Source organism: Spermophilus citellus (genome assembly GCF_964194105.1).
Source record: "Spermophilus citellus genome assembly, chromosome: 10".
Lineage (NCBI taxonomy): Eukaryota > Metazoa > Chordata > Mammalia > Rodentia > Sciuridae > Spermophilus > Spermophilus citellus.
In genome coordinates this window covers 98,178,098-98,197,005 of record NC_138197.1, presented here as the reverse complement: position 1 = coordinate 98,197,005, position 18,908 = coordinate 98,178,098, and the positions used below count along the sequence as shown (strand labels likewise).

General features: G+C 31.6%; 1 protein-coding gene across 4 annotated transcripts in view; it reads left to right on the top strand.

Moving 5' to 3' along the window:
- Nucleotides 1-16,379, top strand: part of PPP1R12A (protein phosphatase 1 regulatory subunit 12A) — a 139,851-nt gene extending 123,472 nt beyond the window's left edge. For 3 of the 4 annotated variants that reach the window (XM_081310752.1, XM_081310751.1, XM_081310750.1), the window contains 6 exons: nucleotides 17-33; nucleotides 1,066-1,201; nucleotides 3,812-3,916; nucleotides 8,312-8,359; nucleotides 11,319-11,369; nucleotides 14,179-16,379. In XM_081310752.1, the coding sequence (XP_081166878.1) occupies nucleotides 17-33; nucleotides 1,066-1,201; nucleotides 3,812-3,916; nucleotides 8,312-8,359; nucleotides 11,319-11,369; nucleotides 14,179-14,265 (444 nt within the window). In that variant the 3' untranslated portion in view covers nucleotides 14,266-16,379. Of the gene's footprint in view, nucleotides 1-16; nucleotides 34-1,065; nucleotides 1,202-3,811; nucleotides 3,917-8,311; nucleotides 8,360-11,318; nucleotides 11,370-14,178 lie in introns of those variants that run through there. The other variant, XM_081310754.1, reaches the window with a different exon arrangement.
- The last annotated feature ends 2,529 nt before the right edge of the window (nucleotides 16,380-18,908 follow it).

The following is an 18,908-nucleotide window of genomic DNA, read 5'->3' as shown; positions in this document are numbered from 1 at the left end:
GTTTTTTTCTTTTTAGACGGATTCCATTTCTAGGTATGCTTTACTTTTTTTCTCATTTTTATCTTTTCTAGAAATATGTTGCTAATATTTATGTATTTTGTAAGTTTATAATGAGTTGGGTAATTTTTTAAAACCTATAGAAATTTAAATGACCCAGTCCCTATTATTAGCTTTTCTTTGTTAAAGGCTTTACTTTTAGTTTATTGGTCATAGTAAGTCACTATAAGGGAAGAAAGATTTTTCCCACATCTTTGCAATAGTGATACTTTTTTCAGAGTTTCCTAAGTTATTTCAGCTTTGACTGTTTCATTATTAACATCAGGGACTGATGAAATACACACTTATCCAAAAATTTATTTGGTTACATATTTAGTATCTCTTCCCTTAACCCTGCTTTAGTAAAAGAAAATGAAGATATGTTTAAAAGTTTCATCTAACTCAAAATTACTGTCCTTCAGTCTATTCTCAGTTTATTTCGCTTACCCATAATTGTTAACCAAAGCTCTATAAAAACAAGAATGTGTTTTATATATTGATGATTCTCTTAAATTAAAATGCAGAAACCATAGCATTTATCAGAAAAGGTAACCTGAATTCAGAATTAGATAATAAAAGGATTCACAATTAAAAGTAAAGATATATTCTTCCTGATTAGGGCAAACCCCACTATCTATCACTTTGGATACACTGTATTTTATCAAATCTAAGATGTTATTAATTTAAAACATCAGCATATGCCACTTACAAAGGAAAGGTGCTGCCATTTAAATTATGCTATCAATTAAAAGCCACATTTTGATGTCAGGGATGTTAAAATGTGGGAAAATACATAATTTGAAACTTTATAGTTTATCAAATATAAAACCATCTCTGACTTTTGGATATAGAGATTTTGAATCTTCAAATAATATAAGTTAATAGTATTTTTAAAATCCCTTTATCAAAAATTGATAAGATAAATTAGGGAGACTATTTTGGAATATTGAATTAACAAATGCTAGAATGTATGTAATTTGTGAAAGAAAGCCTGTAATAAAGTTTTTGACTATAACCTATCTTTTGAAGATATGAAACCAGTTCCACTTCAGCTAGTGATCGGTATGATTCCTTGCTGGGTCGCTCCGGATCGTATAGTTACTTAGAAGAAAGAAAACCATATAGTAGCAGGCTAGAAAAGGACGACTCAACTGACTTTAAAAAGGTACTTGGGTTACTTATATTTTTAATTAAAAATAAATTATCTTTTGTGTTGAAAAATACATTTCAGTATTATTCTAGAAAACTTATATCTTGAAATAACTTTCATTTTTCGTTTTTGGTAAGTAATGGTAAATAGAATATAAATAGCTGTTTGTTTTTTAAAGGAAAGAGATAAATACCCAGTACTTTATTTTACATTTAAGTGTCTCAAGCCATTACTGTGATTGAGCTAGAAAGGGGTATTTGGTAGTAAAGTATACATATGGTATATGTTCACACACTTTGTTTATTGATTTGTTAGCAGAAAGCAGCCACACAGAAAAATATGGCTTTTTTAAAGAGAATATAGTTTTTCTTAGTAACTAGAAACTTGTGATAGATCAGGTGTTATTAAGGACTAAGGATTAATTGATAAATAAATCCTAAAACCTCAGCAACCTATGGTTTCAAGTATTATTATTCACATTATGAGTTTGGAATAAACCTTATGAAGTTTATAGAGAAGGAAGGGTCTTGTGGTATTTGTACGTTTTCCTATTATCTGACAACTCTTTGAATTATGTATTTAATTTATAAGGCAAATGAGCAAATGTAGCAAGGGAGGAAGTTGTTTCCCATTATGAGTTTGATTCAGGCATTTATTTAATAAATAACTGAATACTCAAATTATGCTAACTGGTTAGATCTATAAGTGAGCAATGAAGATGGAGATAATGTACTGCTCTTATGGGCATATTCCATATAGGAGAGACAAACATCTTACAAATGAATTATAATTTAAAAATTGGACCAGTCACCCTGAACAACAGAAACAATTGGCTTATGCCTGTAATCCCAGCAGTTCAGGAGGCTGAGATAGGAAGATGGTGAGTTTGAAGCCAGCCTGAGCAAGGGCAAGGCACTAATTCAGTGAGACCCTGTCTCTAAATAAGATACAAAGTAGAGCTGGGGAGGTGGCTCAGTAGTTGAGTGCCCCAGAGTTCAATTCCTGGTACAAAAAAAAATTATAAAAGTGTATAACAAATGAAAGTGGTGGGATATATGAATGGGTTTCCTAAGAAAATGAGGCTTCAGGTAAGAAAAGAAGGTTGATTAGTTGTTAATGAGCAAAAATGGGAGAGAAAATGTCCAGATGAAGTGAACTGTAAGCATATAGACATTGTGGTACAAGGATACATGATACATTGAAATAATTAAATGTTGATGTATAGGCTGAAACCAGTTTTATTATAGACCATTTTAAAGTTATCTGTATGCTAAAAATATTGGAAAGCCTTCATGGGTTCTTAATTTGTGTGTGTTTGGGAGGAAGGGGTGACAGAACTGTTGGCGTAAGAAAATGAGAGATTTTTATTTTGAAAAGTTAAACTTTGTTTTTATGTATACAACAGATTAGAGGGAGAAGTATAATCTGTATAAGAAATGATATTAGTCAGAATTACCATGGAAGAAGTAGAGAGGGGGAAAAGTATATTCAAGCGTTAAGAGGACAAAATCATCAGAAAAGGGAAATGTCTTGAATTTTACCAAATGAAATTTGGATTTAAATATTAGAAAAAATATTTTAGGTGGGCCGACTAGTTATTTCAGCGGGATCATTAGTGCTGAGTCACGAGAAGCAGGCGAACCAGAACTAGAATGCAGCCCAATCCGGGCTCGGTGTGTTGGGAATGGAACCACCATTTGACCCAGCTATTGCCCTTCTCAGACTATTTCCTGAAGACCTTAAAAAAGCACACTACAGGGATACTGCCACATCGATGTTCATAGCAGCACAATTCACAATAGCTAGACTGTGGAATCAACCCAGATGCCCTTCAATAGATGAATGGATTAAAAAATGTGGCATTTATACACCATGGAGTATTACGCAGCACTAAAAAATGACAAAATCATAGAATTTGGAGGAAAATGGATGGCACTCGAGCAGACTATGCTTAGTGAAGCTAGCCAATCCCTAAAAAACAAATACCAAATGTCTTCTTTGATATAATGAGAGCAACTAAGAACAGAACAGGGAGGAAGAGCAGGAAGAAAAGATTAACATTAAACAGAAACATGAGGTGGGAGGGAAAGGGAGAAAAAAAAGGGAAATTGCATGGAAATGGAGGGAGACCCTCATTGTTATACAAAATTACATATAAGAGGTTATGAGGGGAATGGGATAACAAACATGGAGGGAAATGAATTACAGTAGATGGTGTAGAGAGAGAAAATGGGAGGGGAGGGGAGGGGGGATAGTAGAGGATAGGAAAAGTAGCAGAATACAACAGTCACTAATATGGCAATATGTAAAAATGTGATGTGTAACCGATGTGATTCTGCAATCTGTATTTGGGGTAAAAATGGGAGTTCATAACCCACTTGATTCTAGTGTATGAAATATGATATGTCAAGAGCTTTGTAATGTTGTGAACAACCAATAAAATAAATAAATAAATAAATAAAAATAAAACAAAAAAAATTTTGCTTGCCTTTTAATTTTAAGTCATAGAAGTAAAATGATTAATGTAACTGACACTATCACCTCCTTTGTAGAAATTTAGGAGGGTGTAATAGGCAGAAAACACATAAGAACAGAAAAATAATTTGTTCTCCCCTATTTTTATAGCTTTATGAACAAATTTTAGCTGAAAATGAAAAGTTGAAGGCACAGCTACATGATACAAATATGGAATTAACAGATCTTAAATTGCAGTTGGAAAAGGCCACCCAGGTTTGTACCCTTTTCTCTTTGTTATTCTCAAATTACATTAAAATTTTCCCTGGTATATCTCTGTCATCTCTACAGAATCATCCTATAGCATTTTTGTTGTTGTTGTTGTTGACCAGACTCTGGACTGTGTAAATGCTAGGCAAGTATTCTACACCTGCTTATACCCCCATTCCTCAAAATTTCTTTATAAAAATTTTTATGAATATTTCTGTTTATTCAAGTAAAAGTGACTAGAGGTAATCATTTTAACTTCTTTTGTAATTTCCCTTCTGTGTAACAGCCTAGAGAAGACAGACAATTTTGGACACTACAGTTGAGATAGCTAATAAGCAAAACTCAAATTGTTTTCCAATTTCTTTTCTGTGGTATATATTAATAGTTACAGTATATAGTAATAGACGTATCTCCTCCTCAGCCTCTTCCTTTCCCAAAACAAGAAAAAAAAAATGTGTTCAAATAACCTTAGAAATGCTACATATTTTATATCTTGGAGATTAGACAGGATCTATTTATATGTTAAAGACTAAGAGTTCTATAATTTTGAAGAACATACATTTGCTTAATTTTAGCATGTTACTTTATAGCATAAGCATATTTCTGCATTTAGAATTCATCTTGAAAGCAGTGATCTAAATAGCACTGATCGGGGCTGGGGATGTGGCTCAAGCGGTAGCGCGCTCGCCTGGCATGCGTGCGGCCCGGGTTCGATCCTCAGCACCACATACCAACAAAGATGTTGTGTCCGCTGAGAACTAAAAAATAAATATTAAAAAAAATTCTCTTTCTCTCTCCACTCTCTCTTAAAAAATAAAAATAAAATAAATAAAAAAATAAATAAAAAAAAATAGCACTGATCTACGAGTGAACAGAATACTTCTTTTTGGTCAGTCTTTTGTATTGACGTTTTTCTTAATTTCTAAAAATTTAGTCTCTGTGTTTGACTTATACTTGTTACTAGGTCCTTTTTTTATTTTTTAACTGTTGTGTTGTAAAGCAATTGTTTATGCACAATGCATGCTATGCTAAAATTCAGGGGTCATGCACATAAGGTTGAAAAGATTCCTCAGATTCTTTCAGTTAATTGGGGTTTAATAAGAGGATGCACAAAAAAGTAAGAACAAGAACACATTTCATAGTAAGTTGTCATAATAACTTGAAATGTCATACAATTTAAAACCTCTAGGCTGGAGGTGCTGCTCAGTGGTAGAACGTGTGCTTAGCATTCATGAGTCCCTGGATTCAATTGCTAGCACCAAAAAATAGGAAAGCTACAGCATGTGGTTTAAGTACAAATGTCTGATTCTTCTAAAGCCAGAGAAACAAGTCACTGGGTTTAAAGTAAAACAACAAGTTAAATTGTTAAGCATTGAAGTGAACATTTTTGTCCAACTTTAGAACATTTGTCCTGAGAATTGTAGTCTACCAGGAATTCTTCCACCTGATATGTTTTATTATTCTTTTCATGACTATTCATAAATATACATAGCAGTAGCAGTTTGATAGTCATATGGAATGTTTCCCAGGGAACTATCATCCTGCTTAGAATTAATCCTTAGGGGGACCTTTATATACTAGCAGTGGAAATGTAAATTAGTACAGCCATTATGGAAATCAGTATGGAGGTTCCTCGAAAAAAACTGAAAATGGAACTACCGTATGATCCAGCTATACCATTCCTTGCTGTTTATCTGAAAGGATTAAATTGAAGTCAGGATATCTTAGAGACACATGCATTCCCATGTTTATGGCAGCCCAGTTCACAATTACCAAGTTATGGAACCAGCTTGGATATCTCTTAACAGGTAAATGGATAAAGTATATACATGTTAAATAACGTTAATAAATCAATGGAGTTTTTTATTCAGCTATAAAGAAGAATGAAATTGTCATTTGCAGAAAAGTGGATGAAACCGGAGAGCATTGTGTTAAGCAGAATAAGCCAAACTCAGAAAAACAACTCTCATTTTCTCACATATGTAGAAACCAAAGGGAAAAAGGGGATCTCATGAAAATGAAGGAAGAATGTTAGTTTTTGGGGAAGGGGGTTGAAGTTGATTTAATTTTGTTATGTACATTAATGAATATGCCACAATAAAACCCAGCTATTCTGTATAATTAACATGCACCAATATTTACCAAAAAAAGAATCCTTAGTATGCTTGAAGTCCTGGGTTCAATCCCTGGCACCACAATTTAAAAAAAAGAAAAAGAAAATCTTGAAATTTAGGTCTTTTTGATAGCATTTAGCAAGAAGCCCAGAATTCTTAAATCCTGTCCTAAATGAGCATTGTCTACCCTGTACAGTCTCCAATGGAAATAAATAGGCCAATTTATCAAAACCAGTTGGCTGTATACATGCCAAATGACAAGTTCACCAGATTACTAATTGGGATTTTAAAAGCTAGAACTAGCATGTGTAACTAAAAGCAGTAACTAAATAAAAATGTTAACTAAATCTTTTTTTTTTTGGTGGTGGTGGGGGACTGGGGATTGAATTTAGGGGCACTGAGCCACAACCCCAGCCCTATTTTGTTATTTTATTTAAGAGACAGGGTCTCACTGAGTTGCCTAGCACCTCAATTTTGCTGAGGCTGGCTTTGAACTCGAAATCCTCATGCCTCAGCTTCCCGTGCTGCTGGGATTATAGGCATACACTACCGCGCCTGGTTTTTTGGTTTTTTTTTTAATCTATGAAATGGGCAAACAAATCACAAAATACTACAATGTTCCCATTTGGGGAAAAAGATTCCCAGTGAAATGCCTTTTTTTTTAAATTTTTAAAATCATTGAAATGCCATTTTTCATCTAAAATTATAAATTTACATACAATGGCATAATACTATTTCTGATCTTTTTCATCTAATTTTAAATTGTTTTAGTCTTAAGTATTTTATGATTCATTTGTAGATCTCATATGGCATATCAACCTTTTGTTGTATATTTCTAGCAAATAAACATTTTAAATTAAAAACTGCCAGAAATCAGAATTAGCTGAAATAGTTCTACTCATATTTGAAATTATGGATTGAATTTCTAAAAAAAGAAACATTATATCAATTTTTGCTTTTCCAAAAAGAGGAAGTGTAAAAATATAAAACCATTTAAAATAACAGACAAAAGTAAATATATGTGGGATTATGCATGATGAGTTCTTTAAATTTTTGTACTATAACGATAAATAAGAAATTCTGAAAGAAGATTTAAAAAGTAACTGTTAAAGGTCCTAAAGATATTAAAACATGAATGCAGAAAGGCATAGCAAAAAAAAAAAAAAAAAGGCATTTTTTTTTTTTTTAATTACCACATTAGGGCTAGGAATGTGGCTCAGTGAGAAGCCCTGGGTTCAATCCCCAGTATGGCAATAAACGGAAAATGGAAAGAGAAAAATATAAAATTACCATAGTAAACAGTGAAAATTTGTGCTTAATTAATGATGAGCTGTCTTTAAAGTACATTTGTGTTCAGTAGCCATAAGAGACCATTCTTGTTAAAGTTGTCCAGAAACATTTTTGGTAAATTAATAAAACTGGATTTTTAGAAAATTGTCTTTTGAGGAGTGAGCCATTTGTTGAATTTATTTCAGCAAATTGACTAGGAGTCCCAAGGGTCTGTGTAGAGGTCAAAGTAAATATGATCTTAGATTCCACTTGCTTTTAACTGAGCCTGTGCTCATTATCCAGATTAGAGCTCTTGAATACAGGGTGCAGCATATGACTTAAAATCCGAAGGTCCTTTGTATACCCCTACAACCAAGCTCACATCTCATGATTTAATCAACTTTGGGCTGGTTGCATAGTACATCAAGTGAAAAAACAAGAGACCTGACCTCCTCAGAAGAAAGTCTATATAGCTAGAATTTTTTACAAGTGAAAATTTATGAACCCTTTTACCAGTTCTGGAGCATGTTTGGAAAAGAAAGATAGAAGGAGTGAGCAAGACTACGATACATATGAGGAGGACAGAAAGACAAGTTTACTGGCCTGGCTGCACTCGGTTGGGTAATATTCATTCAAGGTTCTAGAATCTGGCCATTCATATTAATATTAGTCAATGCTAATGGTGCAAGAAAGAAGAGAATTTGAGCATTTGAGGGAAAACTAAGATGGTTTCATTTTTATTCTACAATACTCACCAATCTTTAGCCCCAACTAAACTATGAAAAGTATGGAAAATTATATAGGCCATAAAATTAGAGCCAAGGAAATGATTCCATTACTTTTTATTCTTTTATTCTTTATGGTTTTCAATACACATCTTGTTTTCTTCACTCACATCTGCATGTTACACCACCTAAATATTGTAATTTCTTTAAATACTTAAAGGAGGGTTACTGTGCCTCCCCATCTTAATTGCACTTACAACCCCTTTATAATCTAACTGCTTGCTTTGTTGCAGAGACAAGAAAGATTTGCTGATAGGTCACTATTGGAAATGGAAAAAAGGGTAAGTGTCTATCTCATTGACTAAGAAATTATTTTCCTTCTTAACTGTTTTGTATAAGCAGTGTCAGGGTTTTTTGTTTTGTTTTATGGATAGTTTTAGCTAGCTTAAATTAATATTACCTGAATAAATATATAGCTGTGGGGCCTCTAGTATGAAATGGCCTTAATTAAAATTTAGTATACCACATTATTCTCTTAATGAATTATTTTTAAAACATTCTTTCCCCAGTACCAAAATCTATACATTGTGATAGTGAAATCTGATATTTTAAAAATGCTATTTATCTTTATGTACTTAATGTTTATTGCTTCATGTATATACATACATTTTAATCATATATTTGTTTCCAATTTTTTAAATTAAAATATTTCATTTTTTTAACTTTTTTTTTTTGGGGGGCAGTTGTAGATGGACAGAATACCTTTATTTTATTTTTTTATTTTTATTTGCTGCTGAGGATCGAACCCCTTGCCTCATGCATGCTAGGCAAGCGCTCTGCCTGTGAGCTACAGCCCCAGCCCAAATACTTCATTCTTGCAATAAAATTTTTTAAGTCTGGAGTCATCAAATTTTCACATTCTTTTGAAACTTAATGCTATTTTAATTTTGAGTTTAAATATTTATCTTAACCTATTTTAAGCAAGAAAATATTGATTTCAAGAAGATTCTTATGCTTTTTATGCCTTTCTACAATTTTTTTTTATTGGCTGTGATATATTCATTTAAATACACTCCACTTAATATTGCTCAGTAGTCTGGAAATGGCCATAGAAGTAAATCTACAAGTTTAATCTGAGCAGTTGAAAATTTATACATGATCCAAAAGCTAAAGGAAAAGTTCTTAAAGAGTATCTGTAGTACAAGTGAGTAGTGCCTACACTTGTCGGGTTTTAAAAAAGAAATTGCATCTTGGTAGCATTGCTCTTTAGGCCAAAGAATAATCAGAATTGATATCACATTTTTCTTTCATTTTTAAAAAATAACCAATTTGCCTTTTTCACCCAAAAATAAAATAAACAAACCAACAAATACAGTTTGTTAATGTGGCCTTTACTAAATTGTACTTTGCAATAATTTTCTTTTTATTATTATTGGAGCAAGGTTTAAAAATAAGTGTAATGAGTTATTTTTTAATTGGTATAATTAATACTTGTTTAAAACAGAATTACTTATTAAATTATTGTATATTGTTTATACACCATACATTATTTTTATAATATATCTCATTGAATTTGTTTCAAAGATACACAGAAATAATAAAATCATTTCTCTATTAATCATTACTAATGGTTGAAATGAAAGATATGTAACAAAATATACTTAATCAAAATATGTATTTATATTTGAGACAGTCACATTTTTAAGAATATTTAATTTTTTATGAAAGTAATGTGCTTATTACAAAATTTTAGCAAAAGAAGAAAATATAAAAATCATCCATAATCTTATCAGAGAGAGTTAATATTTTGGTATACCTACCCTTGTGATTATGCTTGTGATCTGACATTCTCACTGACCTTTTTTTTTCTGCTTGTCAAATGCAGATAAAGTAGTTAATCCTTTCTTAATTTAATAGATATTTATCATGATCGTAACTGCTGACATTTATTTGGCATTCTCTAAGTCAGACAGGCTTAAGATTAAGCAATTTACTTTTGTTTTAATGTTTGTCCAACAAAAATATATTACCTGTAGTTTTATGATTGTGAATTCCATTGAGCCAACAGGATCAGTCAGTTAGGTGTAATGTTCTTTTCTTGCTCTACCAGTAAGTTAAAATCTTTAAGACACACAATAAAATTGAGGCTCATGGGGAGATTACCTGTCAGAAGGTAATCTATTTCACAAAATTATGAAGATCAAATAAGATACAATACAAATAGTACTTGGAGAAGTACAGCAGTTTATGTGTATTTGTCCTGGCTATGTTATCTAGGAGAAAGAAATATGTAGAAAATAACATTTTTGTCTGTGATGTTTAAGCATGTAAATATTAGAATAACAGTACTTTTAAGTAGGAGTGAGATTCTATTATTTTTTAAGTCACATATCCTAAAAACATTGACATTTACAGTAAATGTTCTGCATTACTAAATATCAAATTATTAATCTTGGAAAGAATGTCTTGGAAAGAGTTTTCAGTGTGATTAAACTAAATGTAAATGGTTTATATCTGAAAGGTGACCGGCAAGAGTCAGTATCTTCTGGGCGGTATGACCTAACCAGTTTTACAGCTCGTCAATTACTGCTGCTTGCTTTTTGCATAACACCCTAGAATGCTTATCATTTAAGGGAGAATAAAACAGTACACTGCAATAATATATTGTATGTTGGCTTTGCCTGTCACTCTATGAAACAAGTTTAAAATAGATTGCTGCAGTTGCTTCTCCATTAGATTCACCGCATTAATGCTACCACAGTATCAACCTATATGTAAAGTCAATTGGATAAATAATGAATAGTAAACATGTTTGGAGATCTCTTCGATCCTTTTGAAATTATGAAGTACACATATTTTAGGCATGTTTGCTTCTCGCTTTTCTGCTTCTATCACTAGTAAAATTGCATCTTTGTGTGTTTTTATTTTGTTTTGTTTTCTGTTTGGGAATTTTTTTTTTCATATACAGGTTTTGAATGTTGGCTTATTCTATCCCTAAGTTTTATGTTAACTAAAAAAATAGTTTGGACACCTTATGTATCATCTTACCAGAAAGTCAAAGCTTTAAAGAGAGAGAGAGAGAGAGAAAGCGCGCTTATAAAAAGTATTGAAAAAATAAATGTCTTCAAATTTATTTCTCTCAAATTTTGGGATGCTCTTCACACATCACTGGCATCACATCTCTTTCTACACTGCTCCTGATTTTTATCTTTAATTTTGAAGTATCACTATTTCACACTAGAAGAAAACTCAAGGATATAATAATTACATAATTAATATTGGTACCTTAAATTGATCTAGGAACGAAGAGCTCTAGAAAGAAGAATATCTGAAATGGAAGAAGAACTCAAAGTAAGTAAACCACACTACTTATTAGAGATAGTGCTCTTTTGAATTTTAGTATTATACTATTATAGATACTGTAATTGTTCTCAAAACTGATTTAACCAATTTGTGAATTATCTATACCATGTGCTTCTGTTTTCCTAAATTCTGGTATTAGTGAGCTAGAGGAGGATTTAAAACCTAAATCATTTAAAAAATCAATTTGTATAGCACTTTCGATATTTAGGGTTTTTTTTTTTTAATGGATGATATTAACTGTAATATGTGGGGTTTATTAAGTCTTTACTTTTCCATATGTTTCTTGGAGAGTAAATGGTAGAGGGAGGTAATAAAAGACAGAATGTTCTCCTTCAAAATAAATGACATGAGAAGGGATGGTCAGGTAGAAGCATATTTTAATACCTATGGAAGTAATTATTTATTTTGAACATTGAACTGTGTAGGAGGAAAAATAAAAGCATAGCTAGATGTTGACCTATTATCACGTTATGAATTAATGAATAATGCATAGGAAATTATGCCCATAGAATTAGAATATCAAGATTTAAATGTTTTATTGGATTGTTTAGTTGGTTGTTAGACCATTATTAAATGACTTTGAACACTGGAGAAAATCTTTTGGTTTTTATTTGCTTATTCATTTAGTTTGACATGGAATTTCAGAATACATTTCTTACCTTTTTAAATCTGTTAAAATATTGGTTTTAGACTTTTCTTGTATTCATTATCTGTTATCCTTTATGCTCATGTATTCTTTTCCATTTTCTTATTTTTTATTCTTATTTCTTTATGTTCTGATTCCTACAGAACCTGCACCAAATAAAGCAAATTCAAACTCTGAGAGAGTTAAATGAGCGACTGCTGACTGAGAATAGGGCCTTGACAAGAGTGGTAGCCAAGCGCTCAGGGTTCTGTAGGCAACTTCAGTCTGTGAACCTTTAACTTATAGTTTCATCATTTCTTCTTGGTAGAGCCAGGCAGGTGCTTTCATATTAGTAAGCGTGTTTTTGTAAGAGCTCACTTTTACAAATTAATGCCATTGTGTCTGGAGCTTATCATGTAACTGTTTAATTATGCATGGCTTCTCAGAATGTCAGAAAATATCACTAATTGTATATTACAGCTGATAAACTACAGTAAAGCTAAGGGAAGATTCAAGAATTCGGTACTTTGTAAAGTTTATGCACATTTTTTAGTCAAAAAAATATTTTACATCTTAAAATACAGCTAATTTTTATAGTCCTACTAGAAAGAAAATGGAATATAAACAATAAAACATTTTATATATGATTAATATATTTTGAGAATCTGAAGATTAAGCCTACATGTTTTTTAAAATAATGTCATTTTCAGTCAGAATCCTTTTTGTTTACATCTTAATGTGTAAACTTCATATTACTATATATCTAAACATTCTGAACACAAGAATTAATTGATTCCAATAAAATTAGATTCTTCCTAAAGTCTTGGCCTAAGATAGAAGTAGAAACTTTATTTTTATCTAATTAGACTATATAGTACACTTTGAAAACTGAGGAAAGAGAACTAAGTATTTTGGAAAGAATATCCAAAATATGCTAAATCCATTTCCTAGTTGACTTTACAGACACATAATTTCAATTATTCTTAGTAGAAAATTTATTTAATCTATAACATTTCTATCCCCTGCTTTAATTTGTAAAACTACAGAAAATCAAATTGCTGTGTTTCAAAGATATGAGTGTGTTTTTCTGTTTGCTTCAAACACTGTGTTACTTTTTATGAGTGAATGTTTTCAAAGATCTGCATTTACTACTTGGACTTAATTGTTTTAATAACCAGGTACAGTAGCACATGCCTATAATTCCAGCCACTCAGGAGGCTGAAGCAGGAGGATCACAAGTTCAAAGCCAGCTGCAGTAATTTATCAAGGCCCTAAGCAACTTAGCAGGACCCTGCTTCAAAAATAAAAAGGATGGGGGATATGACTCAGTGGTTGAGTGTCCCTGGGTTCAATCCTTGGTACAAAAATAATGTATTTTTTAAAATTTTAATAATAGTGATAGTTGCCATTCATTGAGCACCTGTCTTTAATCAGACACTAAGAACAAGTCTTGGGGTTGGAGTTATAGCTCAGTTGGTAGAGTGCTTGTCTTGCAAGCACAAGGCCCTGGGTTCAATCCCCAGCACCAAAAAAAAAAAAAACAAGTCTTGCCCTGTGAGGTAGCGCATGGCTGTAATCCCAGCAGCTAATGCAAGAGGGTCATGAGTTGAAAGCGTGAAATCAAACCTCAACAACTTAGGCCCTAAACAACTCAGAGAGATCCTGTCTCTAAATAAAATATTAAAAAGGCTGGGGATGTGGCTCAGTGGTTAAAGTGTCCCTGGGTTTAATCCCCAATTAAAAAAAAAAAAAAGAACAAGTCTAATTCTTACCTCAACACTTTACTAGATAGGCTGGTTTTCATGTGGAACAATAATATTTTAAGTCTAGCTTAAAGCAAAAGGCTTTGGTTTAGGTGTTGAAAGGAACTCCCTTGAAGAGCCTATCCTAACAAAAACAGGCTTCTGGCTGCTCTAATATGGTGTGCTTGTGAGTCATAAAATCAAGTAATTTAGTAAATTTCTGTGGATAAGAGAATAAATCTTTTATTCTATCATTTATTAAACCAATTAGCTTCATAAATCAGGATTTTTTGATATATGTTTTAGATGTAGAAATATATGTAACTGGCAAAAGCTTGATATCATGCGTTTGTGGTGTAAGTATAACATTTATTAAGATTTTTATCTTTTTGTTGAAGTAAAACTTTTCTTTCTGTTTTTCCTCTCATAGATGTTACCAGACCTAAAAGCAGACAACCAGAGACTAAAGGATGAAAATGGGGCCTTGATCAGAGTTATAAGCAAACTTTCCAAATAGAAAACAAACAAACAACACAGCAGGAATTGCACATATTAATAACCCAGTGGACCATAATTGGCAGTCACTGGAAGACTGGGAAGAATCCTTTGGAGACTGTCATTTTTGGATATCCTGCCAAATGCCCTCTTATCTAGGATTTTTGTTTTGTTTAAGTTTCTGGTTTTGTTTTTTTTTTTTTTTTTTTTTTTAAATCAAGACCATTGTTTCATGTTAATGCAGCTGCTGAGAAGTTTTGGGGATTTTTGGATTTTTTTTTTCTTTAAATGACTGAGAAAACTTGTTTACAGCTCCAGCATATAAGGAAAGTGTTCAAGGCCAGATATGCCTCAGATATTTAACCAGTAAGCCTTAGTTGTACATAAATACTTTTGTGTCAACAAAAACTTTCAGCTCTCACAGAAGACAGTTATTCAACATTTTTCCATGTGCCACGTTTCCAGTTTTTTAATATTTAATTTTTTTGCTTTACTCTAAGTTTGGGTTTGTATTTTTTCCTTCTAACTCTTCATGTGGCAGAGTCTTCTATGTTTTTCCCAGCTTTCTTATTCATGGAAGAGAATATTTGCCCTTCTGAGATTATTGTCATGTGTTAGGCTAATGTGTTGTCTCCCACCTGGAACTGAATTGCTTGGTGGAACATTTGCTTTCACTGTTTGTGCAATATGCATTTATTTCTTATATGAATGCTTTAAGTCAGTTGAGATTAGATCTTTTAAGTTCTATTTTCTGCCTTCTATTGGTCACTTTTTGTTTTTGTTTTTTATTGTAGTATGTTAGATTCTGTAATCTTCACATTCATTTTAGCAGGTACTGAGTGATGCTGTAAATATAAATAAGTGTATTGTTTTGATTTTTAGAACACCACATGGCATGCTTGACTATTTTCTTATTTCAGATGTCTGTTAATGCAAAGTAGGCTACTCCATGATAGTGTTAAAAACAAAATGTGCTAACAATGTGATATAAAGACTTTAAAAGTTATACATTATGTGGAGCCCTATCTTTACAGAAATTTTCTACTGTAAAGTGCTTTTACTTTTATTTTCAGTTGTCATTTGCTAGTATTCAACTATAATTAAAATTGCATAAGATAATTGCTTCACATTTCACATACCTATATTTATCTGAGTGCTGTCTAAAACTGTTGTGCTAGCCAAAGTAATGCTATGAAATCATTTGTAGACTTAACCCGTGAGTTAATGTTAAATGCACTGTTTTTGCCATGTGAAGAGGCATTGACTTTAATACCACCATCATGTTCAGACCATTTTATACATTTCAGTGGCCTTTTTCTAGGGGAAAAAAAAAAAAAAAGCAAAACCAACTACATAGTGAAGATGGCTTTTATTTGGACAAATAGCTTTTATATTTTCATTAAATCATGCAAAAATATTACATCTTTCTGGCACATAACTGTCTCTTTAACCACTGAACAGTTCAGCCATTTGAATAAATTGTACATTGTAAAGCTTATTGTAGCTGATTGTATTATTCAGTGTATTGTATACTATATTAAATGTGAATTTGTACCTCTTCATTTTAAAAGGTCATTGTGTTCTACTGCCTATTTTAGATTACTTTGGGGTTGGGGAAGGGTATTTTGGTAAGCAGGATTTCAAGTCCTCTCTCTTGATGGTTTTATGAAGATATAAGGTTATGCTCTTACTACCAAGCTCAGGATTCTTGATTTTAAAGGTACAAGGATAGTTGTGGAATTTTATTTTTGGTTATATTTGAACTGTATGAATGGTGGGTCTGAATATAGAGAATTTTCATGGTCATGGTCTAATGTGGAGGTAAAATATACAGTAATTGATCAGTTTGAGTGACTGCAACATGTTCTGGTTGCACAACAGTTAGGCATGCTATGGTTTATATTTGTGAAGTTTGGATGCCTGTGAAGAATGATTAAATACATGTTTCTAATATTTTAGTGTTTTGTATTTAGGTTATTTATTCTTTGTATCTAAAATTGAACAGCTACTGTGCTATATTGATTTTATTGGTAGTATTGAGCAGACCTTGTTTCTGCATGAAACTAGTTGCAAAACTCACTATTTTGGAAATAAAAAATGTATTTTGACATATACAAATAAAATGAATAAAACTATTTTAAATGTGTGAACTTTTAATGAAGACATTTTAAATTTTGTTCTGAGATATTTAAATTCTGCATGGGTATTTTTTCACTAATTGCTTTACTTGGATACCAATTTGAATAATTTTTGAAATTGTAATATTGTGATAATTTGCACAGCATTGTACATGCACATCTGTAATTGCAATCTTAATTGCCATATTTATGCAATCTGTGTACCAATTTGGACAAATGTTTATATATTTTACATAAAGCTGTCTGTATGCAGAATCTGAGAACTAGTTTTTTTATGATAAATGGGTAAAAAGTAATGGTAACAGTGAGTTTCAAAATAGTTGTTTTGTAGCACAAGATTTCATTTCCATAAACATTTTGTGGTTTTTAAAAATTAAACCTGTGCTTTTTTTCCCTTAGCTGCAAACATAGATTTGTAGTAGATATGAAGATAATATTCCATTGAAATAAAAATTTTACTTTTTTAATATTAGATCATTCTTCAACTTAGATTTGTCCAAGGTTCAATCTATTAACAGTCTAAAGTTAAAACTTTGATTTTTGGTATTGGCATTCTGATACAAGACTTGTAATAAGACTGTATTTAACTAAATTATTGAATTATTTTCTTTCTACTTTAGTACTTTTGCCTATTTATGCTTACAGAATTGTTGATGTTATTGTAACTTGTTTTCCCCTCAAAAAAACTTGTCATGTGCAAAAGCTTGAAAAGTAGCTGTAAAACTATCACCGAGAGTTCATTTGAAAAAGTAAAGTAGGTTTTAGGCTACTTTATTCATTGCCTAAAAGTTTATTACCCCTTAGTCCTTCCTGGCTTATCTGAGATAGTCATGACTCCCAATGCCAGCACAAGAAGAAAAATATCCAGTAAACCAAATTCTTCTCTAAACTAGGACCATATTTTCCACAGGGCATAAATAGCTTTGTAGACTTTACTTCTATCATTATAAGCAGAATACAGAGCAAACTCCACTAACAATTATTAACTACCCATTAGCCTACCTTGTTAATGAAAACCTTTGTTGCCAAGATGAGAGCTGATTGATACAGTCTTTGCTGTTCTGTTTTCTACTATTATATGTGTGTGGTCTCTCTGTGTCTGAGTACGCACGTTCGGCAGGGGTAATTACACGTAAATACTGCTGTCCAAAAAATATTGGGTTTAGAATAAAATATTATTTATTTTCTTATTATATGTCTCTTAATACTAAATCTATTTGAATTTCATTTTGGAAAACCTCTGTGAGTAATTACTATATAAATAACAATGTTTTCTTACGTGACAGTCATATTAATGTTCAATGTCTACAAAATAGATTGCAAGTACTAAATTAAAATAAAAACATAGGAACAAGTAACGTAATGTTCTATTTCTATAATGTAACAAGAATATCTAATGCATAATTTATCTGTAATTTGAATTTTTATTAAAACTTTACTATAGTTTACTAGAAAGAAGGCCTTGAGTCAGACTAACTCAAAATGTCACTGCTTAAATTCCAATAAATATCTGGGTCACATAATTAACTGGATTTTTATTTTTAAAAAAACAAATTAGAAGAAAAGGTAGGCATGTACTTAGTGCTTATAGATCTGGGAGAATAGTAGTAGGAAAAAGATGAGATTTACCTTCCTTTTCTCACAGTTTTTTTTTATGGGTTTGTTTTGATACTGAGTCTGTTTCAGTAGCTTATCATTTGATTCTTAAAACAGGCTAGGTAAATAAGAGCATATCTCCACTTTACAATGAGAAAATTAAGGTTTACAGGTTACAAATTAGGTTAGCTCCCAAAAACTGGTACAATACAGAGCTCTTCCCAAAACTTAAATGTGGTTGTTCCTATTTTCCCCCACTCAAGATCTGAGACTTTTTAATGTATATTAGTTAGTTCATAGTTTATTTCCATGAAATTACATAAAATATTTTAGTCTATTTTATAGGTTTAGGCTGAAGATACTTGATCTTTGAGGATGGTATTTCTTGATTTTTTTATCTAATCCCATGTTTTGAATCCCACACATGCTAAACTTTTTCTTTTCTCCTTATAACATTACTGAATACCACTTTGGCTTATAGTGGTATTTTATTGTTATTGATTAATTGATAAATGCTCTAATGCTCACTAATTGATTCCCTAGTGCAAATTCTGACTATGGCCTATAGTCACCATAAGTTTGTAAAAGATTTTACATGTATGCATGAAAAAAGAAATGCCTTTTGCATTCTTCAGAAATACATTTTTTTAAACTAGTAACTGTAGTTCTAAGAACTTTTTTTAAAAAATTCCCTAGTAAGATATACAATATTGATAGTGCTACAGGTTTAGCAGATTTTTTTCTCCCAATGAAAATATATGTAGAATGTTATGTATATAAAACAATTGCATTTCTGTGAACTCATTAACATAAGCCCTCCCTGCCCCCCCCCAAAAAAAAACATTCCATATAGGTCCTAGTCATTATCATGACAGAAGCATGACTCCCTTACTTGTTCAGTACACAGTTCTTAGGTTGCAATAGCATTTTT